Here is a 16,432-nt window from a genome sequence, read left to right as displayed (position 1 = left end):
TTCCAATTCATGCAAAATACTGCAGCCAGTATCCTGTTTTTAAGCCTTCATTCTGACTGTTAGCAGAGTCTGGAATACTCCCAGTGACTCCCTATTTTCTGCTGCAACAAGCTCATGCTGTACAAGTCTGTCAGCACTTCCATCTCTCTCCTTCTGTTATGGCATGATCTCTTTCTGCACTGCTCCCTCAATAATACTAATTTAAAATTAATGTTTATATTACATTTAAAATTCCACTTTTCACACAATTCTCTGTTTTGTTTGGGCGTATCCACACTATTTCCCAGGCCCTCTTCCTTTTGAGGTGTTTGACAATTAATCTCATTTTCTGTGACTTTTCAGTATTTCTGGTTGTATGTTCAGAAGGGAAAAGTTCAGTAATGTAAGTGCTAATATGATTCTGGTAATGACATGTGCATTCCTCGTTCCTCTTTGTCCCATTAGAAATGCTTAAGTGAAATATATGAAAAAATATATGGGAACTAAGTTTTGTTGGGGGAACTAAGTTGCAAAAAGAGGCTCTTTTTGAAGGAAGGAGAAAAAATAGACAAAAAAATACTTTCTACTGATTTAAATTTTTGGTTCTGGAACTCTAGAATGGGACACCTGCCAGGCTGGAGTTTGGTGCTGCTTCAGTGACAATTAGTTGACTGTTTCTTTAATGTTAAATTTCCCAGGGTACTCCTCCTCTCTGAATGGCCTGGTGGGAAGGTTGAATGGTGCCAAGCACAGGCAGGCTCAAAGGTTTGGTGCTGTGGTGATGTGAGCTCTCTGACCCTGGTTAGATTGTGTGCGGGGGTCAAGGTTGGAGGTGGTTTAAATCAGTATTGGCAAGGTGTTGGAAAGCTACATGAGAATTCAGCCCTGCTTTCTAACTTCAGGGTATTGTTCTATCATTTTAAAAGACTTGCCAGATGTTGCTTGTTACAGTAACTTCACAAACTTCAGAATCTGTTCCAACAGTTTAATGTGAAAAATAGGCAAATGTTCACCAATACATGAAGACTTCTGTATGCATATTGTCCTTATATGAACTCTCTAACTGTGGCACACAAGGAGGTGAGAAAACGCTGATTTGCACACTGTTGTTGGAGAGAGTTTCAAGTTGTAGGTAAAAGAACCCACATTCATTTGACAGAGAAAAAAATACTTGATCCTTTTCTGGGAAAAAAGATGGCTTAGCACAGATTGCCAGCAAGTGGGAGATTAAGTGATTGGAGGAAAGAGATAGGATTGTTTCTTTACATTCTCACAACCAGACAGGAGTGTAGGATGGAGAGTTTCAGACTGATCATGTACCTTTTAATGAGAAGCTAGAAAGGATTAAATTTACATTCCAGGCTGATCTGGTGTAAAGAAAGCTCTGTGGTGAAATTTAGTGAACTGTCTCTTCTGGGAAGCTTGGGAGTCACAGCATTTTGTCCTCTGCAGTTTGGTTTTGTTTCTAGACACTGAGATCTCAGCTGCTGACTGAGGGTATTTTCTTTCAAGTGCCAGTGCACAGCAAGAGAGGCAGGCAGAGCGATTAAAGAGAAGGGAGAACAACAGCAGAAAAAAGAAGTGCAAAGGTAAAACATGATCTGGGAAAAAGAAAGAATGGGATAAAAGAATGAACAAAAACAGCGGAGAAGATTCATGCCAGTATAGAAGAATACAGAAAAAGTGAGGTAAAAAGAGAAGAAGGAAATAATGGTAATATTAGTCAGAATACTGTGGGAAATAGTGTGAAAGGCTTTACCTAAGTCCAGGTAGAAGCATTCTCAGCCTTTCCCTCACCCATCAAACAGGTCATCTTGTCACAGGACATCAGGTCAGGCAAGCAGGACCTGCCTTTCACAAACCTGTGCTGGCTGGGCCTGATCCCCTGGCTGTCCTGTGTGTGCTGTGTGATGACACTCCAGAGGATCTGCTCCATGACCTTCCCTGGCACCAAGGTCAGACTGACAGGGCCTGATGCTGAGATCCTCCTTCAGCCCTTCTTCTAGACAGGCATTGCATGTGCAATCTTGTAGTCAGCTGGGATCTCAAGATCCCAGTCAGCCAGGGCTGCTGGAAATTGGTTGAAAGTGTCTCTGTGTGCACTTCCATCAGCTCTCTCAGTATCCTTGGGTGGATTCCATCCAGCCCCATAAACTTCCAATTGACACAGGCTATCCTTTCCCATAGGGAATCCTAAGTGCAGCCCAGCAGGTGTTCCTGTAGTGCTGAGACCATGCAACAAAGTGTGGGACAAAGTTCACACGTGGCTTGCCCTGTCCCAGTAGGAGAAAATGGTGGTGCTTTAGGTATTTGCATATTGGCAAATACAAAGATAAGACAAAGTCAAATTACAGCAGAGTTGGGCCACAGTTTGCTGGCTGCTGTAAAAACATGAGATAAATATTATGCCCTGAGGAGCTACATGATTGCAGCCTAATGGTGTGGATTTGTGACTGATGTAGATGAATCATTCTTTACTGCCAATCCCAACAAGCAGTCCTGACATCCTATGCACACCTTCTTACCAGAACTTCTGCATCACACAGTGACCTCATCTACATTAACAGAGAATCTGTCAGTGTGTTCTGTATTGGTTAAAGTTTCAGCTCAGTTCCCACAGGTTGCAGCCCATTGTTCAACACCCAGTATGAGGGGAGGGGACAGAAGTTGTACAGCTAAAAGGGAAATACTTAAATTTTTCAACAGCAGGATAAACCTATCATGAAACAACACCTTAATATTTTAATGGGTGTTTAAAACTAGTAAAAGCTAAGACTCTATTGAAAGAGTAGATCCAGCTGTCTTCCTGGTCTGCTATTCCCAACACACCCTTGTTCATGCTGTTGGTCTTGCAGTGAACTGGTATAGCTGAAAAACCCTTTTATTTACAGCCTGCTCGTCAGCTGGATCTATTCCTGCCCAGTTCCCTAAATATTGGAGACAGTTTTATGTAGGTATGAAAACAGAGACTGGGAGTGAAGTAGTTGGCAAAAGCAGAGGGCAGCTTCATTCCATGGCAGCATCCCTTGGCCCCTTGCAAGGCTGAAGGTGTTTGCTGAATTACAGAAAGGTGTGGGCAATATCAGTGGTTTGAATGGCACAAAAGATGGGAATTAGAAGGAAACCAGGATAAAGTAAGTGCTTGGTAACTAGGTGTTAAAGTTTGGTAAGAGCTGTCTTGTAATAGAAGATCTGGCCTGTTGGTGTAAAGTATTTAAAAGTACTTTAGAATTGATAATTATTATCTGAGTTTCAAATAATGTGCATGGTGTAGACATGTTACAGGCAAGAGGTTGCTGTTGCTCAGCATAAGTGAGACTTGGGGATGGTGTCAGAAATTGCAACTGGACAGTTGGATGATATGTGCAGTATGAAATCAAATGCTAAACAGGGTCTGTCTGTTTGTATACATCTTTTCTTTAATGGAAAGCTGAAGTAAAAAGTTCCCCTACTTCCATATAAACCACAGTATTACCCTGTCAACCCTACAGTGCCTCGGGACTAGGATTGCTTTCTGACCAACAGAGACAACTATTACTTCATCAACAGCACCAGCAATTTCAGCAGTTACTAAGCACCCAGCAACTCACATCAGTAAGTTTTTCAGTTATTTATGGTTTATTACTGTATTGTATTCTAAGACATGGATAAACTCTTCAGCTTAATATAAATAGTAGTAATGCATTAAACTTGGTATTAAAGGTTTTGATAATGTTTTAGTCTTTCATTGCTTCAGCCTTTTTGGATGATAGTCGTGTAAAATGTTAGGATATTACTGGGCTGTGTGTATGGCTAGAATAATAATTCCCCAGTGCCTTGAGTTCCATTTTGTCCTGTGTGGACATGGAGGCTTGTCTCTCAGCCCACAGCTGCCCATCAGCTGTGGGCAGCAGAGCTTGGGAGCATGTGTGGATTCTAACAGTACTGTGACCTGTCTTTGATTCCACTGGAACACCAGCAAAAGAATTTTGGATATCATCTCCTGAGCTGTCTTTGCTCTGCTTGCAGTATTCATATAGGGCAGTAGGTAACCGGTTTAAGTATTTGTATTGTTAATTATATAGTTTTAGTTCAGTCTTCTCAGGTGTGTTTGTTCTGACAGAGGCCTGATGAAGCCAGCAAGCTTAGCTGAACTTCTGCTGAGCTACTGATTTCAGGAAGTCTGCCAGGAACTTCCTTTCCCACAGTCTCATGGAACTTCATCAGTGTAACCTAAATTAGCTGGGATTAGTTTAAGGGTTGCTCTAACTGAAGATCTGGATAAGCAGGAACCCAGGGAGGAGCTATTTTTCAGCAGCTAATTACTGATTTTTTTTTTCTTCCTCCTCCCTCTCCCCACATTACTCAAGGAACAGCATCAGGCTCTTTTGTATCAGTTAGTACAGCAACAACATCACCATCACCAACACCATCAGTCTGAAGTACAGCAATTGCAGATTACTGGAGGAGCACAGATACCCATAAACAACTTACTTTCAGGCACCCAGGCCTCACCACTGAATGCAGCTGGTACCAACCCATTCCTTTCAATTCATGGAGATAATGCAGCTCAGAAGGTGACAGTAAGTATCCTTCTCACCTCACTTTCCGTGCAGTACCTCCAGGAGGTAACTAAAAGATAAGAAACAGGCTCTGTGCCTGTATTCATAAATCAAAGATGGTGGATTTTTTTGTCTGTCTTTATTTTGTTTTTCTTGAGCCTTGGACTGCACTTAAATGAGGCTCAGAAATGTGTGAACTTGTAGTCACACCAGACATGTCTGCTGCACGCTGTTGCTTCTCTGGATCGGAACACCAATCCAGTGACCCTTGCCTTCCTCTTGTAATTACAGCTGCAGCCCTAGCCCTCCTCACCCCACTTCTTCCCCAGTACTGTGCCCACTGGTTTGTGGCTCATTCCTTTTACAACCTTACTGTCAGTTTGCCTTGGCCAGGCCTCAGGCCCTGTGGAGCTGTGGGGAGTAGCTGAGGAGCCCATTCTGGGAAGGTGGAACCTGTGTTAGGAGAATGTGCTGTGTGCATCCTGCTGCTGCCTGGGAGAATGAGGCTGTGCATTGGGGGGCTGAGGCTCTTCTGCTTCATCGAGTCATGAAACCTTTCCTGGACAGATAAAGAAACAAGACTTATTTTTTCTGGCAAGGATGTTCCATTATATTCAGCAGTATTTGCCAATAATCTCCATCCCCGAGACAAGAACTCTTTATTCAAGAATTCAGAGAACAGGCTTCATTCTTTTAGGGTCCTACAATTAAGATAAAAGGATAAAGGAAGGAGCATATGAAACTTGGAAAAACAAAGGATGAACAGAGCAGGAAGACACAAAGTTTCAGCATTACTTGCAGAAGACAGCAAGTGATAGTGGTAGAGAAGAAAGAGCAGCTTGTCTGCAAGAGCAGGTGGGGAGAGTTTGGGCTGAATATGAGTCCCCTCTCTGCTCCCCACTCCCAAATCCTCTGGCTGCTGTAGGAGCACTGTGGTGGAAGACTCGGGCTGGGCTTCTGTGTAGCTCGGGCTACTTCCAGGTAGTGCTCACTTCCAGATACAAACCACATAAATGATGAGTTTTCAAGATGATTTTTCCTGAAACAGCTCCCTTCCTTTCGAAGTTGTGAGCACTTCCTTTTGTTCAGCTTTGTGCTATGGGGTTTGGACAGTTGTGACATCAGAGCTGTGAATGGTCACACAGGGCTTGTCTCCAGACCTTGCCTCCATTCAGAAATGTTCACAGTTTGTTCTCATGTTTAAAACTCATCTCCCCTAATTTTCCAAAAATTAGTATTGAATGAAATTGAGGCCCTGTATTTGGTGTACATCCAAGCAAAATATTCTATGTGATTTTATTTTGATTTTTTAAAATGGCCATTGCTAGGTCTGTATAGTGCGGTGTATTTCTATAAATACATCATTCCAGTATTTATGTTAAGTTAGCTATAAATAATCCCAAGAAATCTCAGAACATCTTTTGAACAAAGGCCCTTACCAAAAATTTCTTTTGAAATTGATTTTATATTTTTTAAGGCTGGAATTGAGACAAGTTGCATAGATTGTTGAACTGTTTTTAACAATTTCTCTATTTGCCAGAGTTCAACTGTTTTAATCTCATTTGCAGTTGAAACAGGTTTTCAGAAATTTCTGAATGCTCAGTGAATGAGGTGACATTTTTGCTCATTCCTGTTGAATACTTGCAGGAAATGTCTTTGTAGCAATATATGAAAGAAAGGATTATGATGGGGCAAATTGGAAATTTTATTTCTTCTGATGGAGAAGTGTAGATTTCAGCCCTCTCCAGTGGGCACGTGTGCCAGAGGTCACCTGGTGTTTCTCTTGGCCATCTTGCAGTTTCACATAAAACCCACAGCCAGGAACAGCCACTCTTGTTGGAAGGGAAGTAGGAGAGTTGGTGTTTTCTAATGCTGCCTCTCATGACCTTAGCATTAGTTGCTTCAGTACAGGACTGCTCCTTTAATTATTTTTTCCTTTCCCACTTTTCATTCTGCAGTACATGGTTATTTTTTACAATGCAGCAGTTACTATTTAGATGGCTCTACTGAATGTACCTCACTGCTTTGTCATCTTTATGAATTGAATTTTACTTAGCTTTGTATGTTATAATCTGATTTTTAGAAGTATTTTCTCTTACACAGAGGCTCAATGATAAAACTGGACCAGTTGCATCAGAGAAGAGTTGACATTTGAATGACACTTGAGCCCTGCACGTCCTGCTGTTCTAGCACTTCATGTGGCTGCAAACCCTGGGTTCCCTTTCTGCAGATTGAAAAAGAGCAACAAGGAACTCTTACTGCACAGCAAGAGGTTAATAATTTTCATTGGATATTTTTGGTAGGCTTTCATTTGCTTTCTTGTTGCACTAAAATGGATATACTTTTTAATGTCTCAGACTGTGACGTAGATAAAACTGCAAATCACAATTATTTTGTCAATGTGATGGTACTAAGTACAGATTCAACAATGGAAGAACATAGACTTTACTCTTCAGTCCTGATCTCACACATTTAAAGGCTATAAACTGTTTGCAGTGATGCATTGCTTTGGTTTCAGAGCAGTAGTTTTAACAGTCCAACCCCAGCCCATCAGAACTGCTGCTGCAGTTAGAATAGATCCTTTTAGACTGAGCTTGTAATGGCAGCTGGGACTTGCTGTTTGCAGTTTCTTTTTTTACACACCTATTTTGGAACCTGACTCATAAGGGAATTGACTTCTGAACTTTTTATTCCTTTAAATTCCTATTGTTGTACAGTCGGAGTTTTTCTTGAATAAGAATTATGATATGGAATCCAAAGTTTATTAATTTTGGTGTAGGTTTTAGAGTTTTGAGGTTTTTAAAGGAACCAGATTGGTTCTAGTGACAAAGTTTTCTTACCAGATGAGAAGGCCACACTGGAAGAAGTTTGTGTAGTGTTTGGCCTAAACCAAGTGCCTGTTGCTACCTCCATTTTGTTGAAATGGCTGCAAACAGCTGATCATGCACTAGACGTGTCCTTGTTAGCAGCGGGAATTCTCTGTCTTGCACCAGCAGCCTTGTTCTGCCTTTCCTAGAGGTGTTTATACCACTGTAGAGAGCTCAGGCAGATTGTTACCTGGGTCACTTTTCACTAATAAATTACCAAAAAAGTGAAATACCATTTCCCACTAAAATTTCCCAGTGGGTGAAACGGGTGAACTTGTGTTCCAACACTTTGGGCAGTTGCTGATCTCGTGGTGAGTCTATGCAGGGTGGTGAAGGACAGTTTAAATGGGGGTAATGACCACTAATCAAGAGTGAGGTGGGAATTATTAGCAGAAAAGACCCAGCTGTAATTAGACCTCCACTGTGTACTTATTTGGAAGAACATGTTAATTCTGCAATATGTTTCTTAGTTAAACATTGCACAGTTCTTACCTCATTTCTGTAAATAAAGTTTTGTGAATCTGTTTTGTATTGTGAAGAATTCATAAGAAAACATTGATATTTTGATTTGTAATATTTCTAATTAGTAGATTTAATTGAAAAAGTAAAAAAATAATTTATTTTTATATGTTCTGGGGAATTTTTTAAAAATGTCACAAATCACTTTTGTAGATACTTTACAAAAGTAAACCAGTGGTTTATTTTACTTACTCGCCCCACTGGTGGATATTCTGTAACAATTTGTACAAAAGGTAAGATGGAAATGTGCTGTTATTTTGACTAGATGTAAAATTCCAAGTGTATGAAAAGATATGTACAAAGCTTTTGTTAATAAACTTTAATAATGTTTATCATTGTATATGACTTGTGTGAATGTGAGTCTTGTAGAAGAAAAGGATATTTCTGTTAACATCACATGACAGGAAGGGTTTGATTTGCACATGACTACTAAATTTTGTTACAAAAATTTCAAAAAGTATTTTTCATGTACATTTTTGCTTTCAAGTGACAGTGATGTAGCTGAAAAACTGTTAAGGGGTATTTCTGCTTACTGGGCAGGCATTTCTGCCTGTTGCAGCCCTGGGGCTGATGATGTCAGATTTTGCTTTCCCCCCTCCAAGAGCAATGACTGGACCCACAGGAGCAGTGGCTGTTGTCCCACTGCTCCTGGTTGTTCTCAGTGGGGAGGGGACGGCTCCTTCCCTGCCCTGTGCCTGGGTGAGGGGAGGAGCCCGAGGTTGTTGCTGTAAACTTTGAACTGTGCTTTCTGTAAAACCAGCTCAGTGCTTTTGTCCATGAATTAGTTCACTGTCCATGGGAAGGCTGGTAAATAGCCGAACTCCTGGTTTTTACTTCCCAGGAAGCAAAGAGACCGTGACCCCTCCTGTACAGTCACTTGAAGATAAAATGTGAGGGCTTGTGCTCATCAGGGGGTGACAGACAAGAGTTGCATTGTGGCTTCCTCAGTTTTTAGCCCCTCTCTAGTCAGAGGCAGCCTGAGGCTCAGGGCAGCTTCTGGGACAAGCAGCAGGAAGATGGGGTTGCTGCTGCCTGTGCCATTTGAATGTTCCATCTGCTCAAAGCCCCTGTATTGAATAGATTTGTTTTATTTTCCAGTGGGGACAACTGGAGTCCTGAAAGAAGACTGGTAAATGAACAAGCTCAGAACCAACAGTAGGGAAACGTGAAACATCTCCTGGCACAGCAAAGGGGCAGCACTTGTTCCCACCCTCACCAGGACTAGAAAAACCTCCTGACATTTTGGGGTTAGTTGATGAATGTTTTATGCTTTAAGGTGAAGAGGTTCAGGAGACTTCTGCTGAAGCCTGTACAAGGGCCAGGAGCTGTCAGTGTTCTGGCCCTGTTGAGATCTGGCTGTTGGTCAGTGCTGAGAAGGAGATTACAGAGCAGGGAAGGCTGGGCCCCAAAGTTACACTTGGTACTGCCAGACCTGGAGAGGAGGGGGAAGAAAAGCCCAATCTGCCCCTGCTCCAGCACAGAGGCTCCAGAGAATCCTGAGTGCACCTCTCCTGGAACCATGGCCTGCTGATTTATTCATGGGCCTAAACCAAAGCCAAAACCCCTAGGCAATATAAGTCACCTTGCTCCAATTGGAGCATACCATAGGAATCAGTAAAATTGCTGAGTCCTGCCTTTCCTTGTGTATTTCTCCTATTGGAGAGATGGCATAAACTCTGGTACCCTTCTCCTGCTAAGAGAAGTGTGAAATACTTGTGAAATTGTCAAAAGAGATTGGTGCCAGAAGCCCAGAATAGCAATGGGTGGTTTACAGTACCACAGTCCTGGTGTGCCAACAGCAACAGCAAGGAAATAATGAAAAGGACAGTTCTGACATCCAAACAAAAAATTCAATTCACCAGCCCTTCAAAGAAAGAGACCACATCAAAGCCAAGTTCACATGAGGGCCAGATGCAGTCAAAACCAACCTTGTTTCAATGACTTTTCAGGTCCTGACATGAAAGATGATGGTCTGTGGCTGATTTGGCACCAGTTCAGTAAAGCCCACAGTGGTGTCCCTGTGGAATGCCTTGCATGACAGAGCAGCCCAGGCCCTGCACAGGTCCCTGGAGCCAAGCTGCTGAGCTCTCCCAGTGTTGGGAACTGTCCTGGCCTCAGTGGTACGAAAGCAAGCACAGACTAAAGGTGCTGTAGTGAGAAGATTTTTTACCAAAACCCCACTTTACTCGCAACAATGACAACAAACCTTATGGCTTACAGAAAGCAGCTAAAATTCTGGACAGCCTACATCTGAAATCTTGCTTTTATCAATTTTATCCATTCAAGCTGTGTTAGGAGCAACTCATTCAGCAGAAGCACTGCTGTGACATTTAAACTGACCAGTTTTCTGATGCCTGTTTATCATAAGCTGCCCTAAAATCTTACTGTTAGCTCTGTTATCCTCAGCGTGGTAAGGGAATATTGCCCTCCTTCTAAACAACTGCTTTCCATAGTGTTCTGCCCATGTCATCAGCAGAGATGAGCAAAGGCATTAAAAGTGGGCTCACATTGGGCAAATTTTAGGTGCAAGTCAGGATGTAGAACCTACAGCACAGACTGTTTCTAGGACTGAACACAAAGTTAGAGTGCAAAAGCACTGCTGAGCTACAGCTCAAAACTGCCCAGGAAAGAAAATGTAATTTGCTAGCAGGCAAATGTTTACTTAAAGGAAATCTGCTAGATTCTGTGCTAGACAAAAGTTGGAAGAAGTTGGTTAAATCCCAAGTCTTGAGTGGGGGGTAACAGACCCATGAGAAAACAAAGCCTGGCTACAGTCTTCCACTTCTCTGATGAGCATCATGTCTGACCTCAGTCACCACAGACTAAAGGCACTGATAAACAGGCTGTGTCATCATCCACAAAACACTTGGCAACCCAGACAGGACCCTGAGAGGCTCTGAAGGTGTTGGACTCTTACTCAGGCCTACTGCCAAACAACAGAGCTAAAGCTAGGGGCGGGACACTCCCTTGGCCCTTGAACTGAACATGAACATTCACTGGATGCAGCCTGGCCAAAGCCTTCACTACCCTGCTCTGTGAGGAATGGCTCCCAGCTGGGATCTGGGATGGGATCAGAGCATCTGCTTGCAGAGCTCAGATCACGGCTGCAGGGCACTGAATCACATTCCCCATCCCAGGCCTTCAGTTCCAAAGGACCCATGAGTGTACACAAAAACTTCCCAGTTCTTCATGCTGAGACACTTGGGCCTGTCACCAGGCCCTGGTGCAGTGCCCCTGTGCAAGAGGCCAATGCATTTCTCCTGCACAGCCAGCCTGCCCCTGCTTCAGGAAAGTTCAGCCTTCAAGCAGTAAGGATGCAACCCGTCAGTTCCCTTCCATCCAGGCACAAGCAGCACCTGTGATTAGACAGACGTGCACCACTTCAGGTGTTCAACCTGACACGTGTGACAGCGTGGCATGTTCAACCTTTGCTCACCCTTAAACATCTTCCTTCGGGTAAGCTGGACTTGTCAGAGCATTATTTTAAGTTTCTGGCTGTGAATGGTCAAACAAACAAACAAACAAACAGACAATGTTACCAGTTAGCAGTGCTTGTCCTTCTTCCTTTAACCCTGTGCAGAAAGGCTGCGTGGAGGGAAGCAGAAGGGGTTGGGGGGCAGTGTGTGACTATTGCCCCTCACCCTCTGGGGATGTGGGCAGGCTCCAGCAGGAGCTCACCCCCAGCAATAAAGGTCAAGAGTCCTCTTAAGTCCTTGTTACAGTTGCTACTGGATTTTTTTGCCCTGACACCTAACTAAGCTATTTCTCAATCCAAACTGAGCCCATTGTTATTTTTCACAGCCACAGCAGATTTGTAACAGTTCCATATGGATCACATCAGGGAAACAGATCACACAACTGCAAAGCTCTCTTTTACATACCTGGAAGATTTTTCTCTCCCTCTAGTCTAGAGCAAATACCAACAATACCTTCCTAGCAAATCAGGCAGTGCAAACTCTGGATTGTTCTCTCTGCTCTCTTCTGGATGCTCTGCATCTCAAAGTGTGACACTGAACCAGGCATACCATCCCAGGTAAAGTCCTGTAAATCCAGAGTGGAAAAGACAAGACAATTCTCTCCTCCTCACAGGCTAAACTCTTCCATTACTTGCATTCTCTTTTAGAAACTGCAGAAATATTTCCATTACCAGTCTATTTTTTTCATGAACAGTACATCTCCATTTGCTCATATTCTATTCCAGCTCCACCCATTAATTTTCACCAGTTCACCATTTTAGCAGCTTTTCTTTGCAGCCATTTCAACTATCTTGCTTTCCATCTCTAATTGAGTGTTCTGGATGACTAAAAGCTTTTAAAAGTTAAGTTTTCCTGATACCTCTTGAAAATACCTCACTTGATCTCACTAAGATTCTTCCTTCAAAGTAGCACAGAATTCCTGTTCCACTGATTAGCAGACAGATCACAGCTTCTAAATATCTTTAACTTCCAGTACAGTTAAGCTGTGAAGGTCTCTGTGAAAAAAAAAATAAAAATCAATGCATTATTTTGTATCTGGCTATGTTTCCATAATATCATTATTTCTACCAACTAAGATTTTTTAATATGAGACAAAAAAAAAAGAAAAAGCTCCAACTGGAAGGGGAACACATATGGAACGCTGTTATATTCCCTAAATACTTAGCCTTTAAAGTTTTATGGGAATGGGATGAAATGTTGTGAAGTGCTGATCTGACAGAAGGAGCACAATTGCCAGTTACTGGGGAAATCAGCAGTGGGAATGGCAGGAAGCTAACAGAGACTTTCAGCTACCAAGTTTCAATTCTGAGTTCAGATACGTGATTTTCTGAGTTTTCATTTTGATTTTGTTTTAAAGCTAAAACAATTTTTAGAATCCTGTTATTAAATCACAATTTGAATGGTAAATTGTGCTTTAAAAAATGCAAGTCTTTAATGTTTCTTGCACCAGACTCTGATCACTGCTCTGATTTATTGCTGTCATTTACAGCCCATTAAGTACCCTTTGTTCCAGCATTTTAAGCTTTTCACAATTTTGGAAAAGTTATACAAAACAAAATTACAAGTATGGAATAATATAACCCTCATTACCTATTCTTCAAATTGAATCCAGGGTATACAATCATCCCCAAAATGAGAACTCTTAGCCCAAGACTGTTAGCCATTCTGTACTTAAAAAGTAGTCCTGAAGTACCTTATCTCTTAATTTCTAATTAAAGCATGAAGGCCTTTAGTGTTTTTACCCATTTCAACTTTACTGAATCAACCATGCTATCAAATACCACTGTAGAGTTGGCAAAATAAGGTATTATATTGCAGACACATATAAATATATGTGGAAGTTAATATTAGACATACTATTTATTTCAAAATATTACTAGATATTTCTAAGAATAAGGAATTTATAAACATATGTTTTGGATTTAGACGTGCAAGAAAGAAAAATATATTTTGACTACAGTGTTTCATTACTCTTGTGCTTGCTCAACAGTTTCAGGTCAAGTCTATCTTTCAAAACAAATGCAAGTTATTTGTACATCCACTGGCTGCAAACCTACCAGATTCAGTATGTGATTACCAGAGGGGGTTTTCCTGCAGCTCAGTGTCCCTTTTAGACACTGTGATCACACATCTGCATAAGCAGCTCTTCAATACAAACACACCTTCATTCTTCAACACACAAACCAGGTAAGATGGTATAAGATTTATTAATATTTTCTTTTACTAAGGCACATGACATATAGAAATACTGAGGTACAAAAATGCAGTTTCCTGCATATGAGATTTAAAACCTCATTTTGACAAAGATGAACTACATCTCTTCTTGCTCACAACATTCAGCTTTTAGCCATTTTTTTCTTCTGTACCAGTTCAACAAGCAACTTGTATCTTGCTATACACTCCTCCTGAAAGGAAACAAAAGTGTTATTCAAAGGTTGGTATTTTAGTACTGCTTTAACTCTATACATGCTACCTCATTCTAGAAGAAGAGCTGTGTTCTGGGGATTGTCTAGGGTGTTTTTTTTTTTTTTTTTTTTGTTTGGGTCTGGTTTTGTTTGTGGGGTTTTTTTGTTGTGGGTTTTCTGTTGAGTTTTTTCTTGGTTGGTTGGTTGTTTTCTTGTGGTTTAAAAGTTGCATACTGAATTTGAGAAGGAGATTCAAAATCTAGTGAAGTGGGGATTAGAAAAATGAACTTGCAATTTACATTTCTTAGTGGCTCATTTATCTGTTTGAAGAGCACACAAACCCAAGAAACAGTTACAGTACTTCTTGACAGTGACTGCAAGAGCAGTTATGGAGCAGCTGTACTGCAGGGTCTGCTTTGAACGGTTCCTCTGGTGTGAGCCACACTGCAGGCAGGTTAAGCTGAGCCTCCAAGGTCACTAACTCAGCACCTGCTGGCACCAGAAACTGCAGAACAGCTCCCGAGCCAGAGACACCCAAATCCCTCCCCAGGCACTTCCTGCTCCCTCACTGTGCTTGCCACAAATATTACAGGGCTTTTCTGCAGCTACAATGGCTGAAGCAAGCAAACTCAGCTATCACAACTATTAGGAAATCTAGTACACACCATCTATATCAATGACACTTAATGCTATTTTGAAAAATTATACTTACAAAAAGAACATTAGATTGATTATTGAGCATTTAACACTTGCAGATGGATTATTTATTTTGTTTGTTCATTAAGATGGGTTGAGAAAGGCATTGTGAACATGCAAGCAAAACAGCTTATCAATGTTTGGTTACTAACTTTGAATCAAAATTAGTTTTAAAATCTAATTTTGTCCTGCAATTCAAGATCTGAAAGGCAGAGGAGAGGTAGGTATTTTAAATGAAACAGGAGTTATTTCAATATTTTCTGTGTTAGACCAAACAAGCTGACATAAATGAAAAAAATATTTTAAATAAAGCAACAAACATGACAGTGACACTCTGTAGGTCACCTGAGTCTGGACTGAGACCATGTAAAGGCCTCACCTTTCTATATGGACCCTCATTCTTAAGATAATTATAAATTGGTAGCAAATGTGTTTCCCCTCAGTTTATACTACAGTTCAATCAAAACAAGTCATACCTTGCTTTTTCCAGGAACGCATTTTGCTATTTTATCCCAGCGATCTGATGTTCCCTTTGGATACTGCTGCAAGGCCATTTCCAGAAGTTTCTGTTGATTTTGAGTCCACGGTTCTTCTGGTGCACGGCTTTTCTCCCTTCTTCTGCTTTCATCATCACTCTCTTCCTCTTGCTCAGTGTTATCAAAATCTTTCTGGCGTCTCCCTCTGCCCTTCTCTTCCTGTCCCTCTTTTGTTGCCAGCAGAGCCGTTTCAGGTGCTTTGACAATTTTCCGCCTTCGGTGTCTGGTTTCACTTGCTAGGGTCTCCTTTGGATCTGCCTGGGTATCCATCTGCTCTGATGTAAGACTGTAGTTCCCCTCCTCCTCCACCTCCTCTTCCCTCTCTCTCTGGGTGATTATGTCATCTGGCAGATTCATGCTGACTTTGTAATTTTTGGAATTGTGTGCCAGTGTTTTAAGCTCCGAGAGCCGAATCGTACCTGTTAGAAGCACTGCTGTTAAGCTCTGAAAAAGTAAAACACCCCACAAACAAGCAGGGAACTGCTCACAAATTAAAGGTTCTCAGAATAGTGCAGAATGGACAAAAAGCTCTTCTGGACTGACAGCTTAAGGCAAAACTGAGAAATCAAGGCATTCACTTGATCATCAAGGTGATGAACTTCACCAATTAGGAGCTTATCTGATCTACAGGAAGTGCTACTAAATTCCCACACTGATAGAAACAAAGACAGCAAGCTGAATAAATGACCAAACCCCACAATAAATGGAATAAGAAAGGAATACATCCAGGAGGATGTAGCTAAAGGGAAATGTTCCCTCAGAATACTCAGCAGTTCTTTTTTCTCAAAGCAAGGCAAGGTTGCAAAAATCTCTCTGCAGAGCAGACTGAAAGGCACAGCTATCACCCAAACCCAGCCATTTCCAGAAGCTCACACCTGGTGTATATGTAACAGAATCCTTCACCTGTTTGGCTTTCAGGGTAACCTGCATGAAGACAACAAAAGTGAAGAACTATTAAAAAATGTAATCATTTAGGCTATTGAAGAATTCATTTTTAGCTTACCACAAAACACCTACATTAAAGACACAATAAATATGGTAAGGCTGTTGTTCTTTAACTGCCTTTGCTCATATGTAGAGTTCAAACTGGCTTAAAGTAACTTTCTAGACTTTGTTCTTTCTACATAATTCCTGGCTCATTAAAATAATATAAATGATGCTATACATTTCTATTACTATCATCATAATACACCACAGTTGATACTTTAATTTTATTTTCTTTCCTTGTTAAACCCTAATTTTCTGGCCTAAAAATACCACAAGGATAGGGAGAAAAGAACCAAATGAGTTATCTTCTGTACATTAGTTTCTCAATACTGAACCAAAGAACAGAATGACCCACATAGGTCCAGATGGTGGAGCACACAAGTGGACAGGCATTCAGTCCCCAAATGAAAGGTAACAGTTTGACTG

General features: G+C 41.3%; 2 protein-coding genes across 4 annotated transcripts in view; one reads left to right on the top strand and one right to left on the bottom strand.

Moving 5' to 3' along the window:
• The window catches only part of MLLT10 (MLLT10 histone lysine methyltransferase DOT1L cofactor), a 123,772-nt gene extending 115,532 nt beyond the window's left edge, over nucleotides 1-8,240 (top strand). For 2 of the 3 annotated variants that reach the window (XM_058817216.1, XM_058817372.1), the window contains 3 exons: nucleotides 3,471-3,573; nucleotides 4,329-4,541; nucleotides 6,607-8,240. In XM_058817216.1, coding sequence (XP_058673199.1) covers nucleotides 3,471-3,573; nucleotides 4,329-4,541; nucleotides 6,607-6,675 — 385 coding nt within the window. In that variant the 3' untranslated portion in view covers nucleotides 6,676-8,240. The remainder of the gene's footprint in view (nucleotides 1-3,470; nucleotides 3,574-4,328; nucleotides 4,542-6,606) is intronic. The other variant, XM_058817299.1, reaches the window with a different exon arrangement.
• A 5,330-nt stretch (nucleotides 8,241-13,570) lies between these two features.
• DNAJC1 (DnaJ heat shock protein family (Hsp40) member C1) overlaps nucleotides 13,571-16,432 on the bottom strand; it is a 108,356-nt gene continuing 105,494 nt past the window's right edge. The window contains exons 10-12 of the mRNA XM_058805921.1: nucleotides 15,895-15,943; nucleotides 14,960-15,438; nucleotides 13,571-13,787 (exon numbers count right to left, since the gene is read on the bottom strand). Of these exons, the coding sequence (XP_058661904.1) occupies nucleotides 13,719-13,787; nucleotides 14,960-15,438; nucleotides 15,895-15,943 (597 nt within the window). The 3' untranslated portion in view covers nucleotides 13,571-13,718. The remainder of the gene's footprint in view (nucleotides 13,788-14,959; nucleotides 15,439-15,894; nucleotides 15,944-16,432) is intronic.

Source organism: Ammospiza caudacuta, chromosome 1 (assembly GCF_027887145.1).
Source record: "Ammospiza caudacuta isolate bAmmCau1 chromosome 1, bAmmCau1.pri, whole genome shotgun sequence".
NCBI lineage: Eukaryota > Metazoa > Chordata > Aves > Passeriformes > Passerellidae > Ammospiza > Ammospiza caudacuta.
This window is presented reverse-complemented; position numbering and strand designations above follow the sequence as displayed.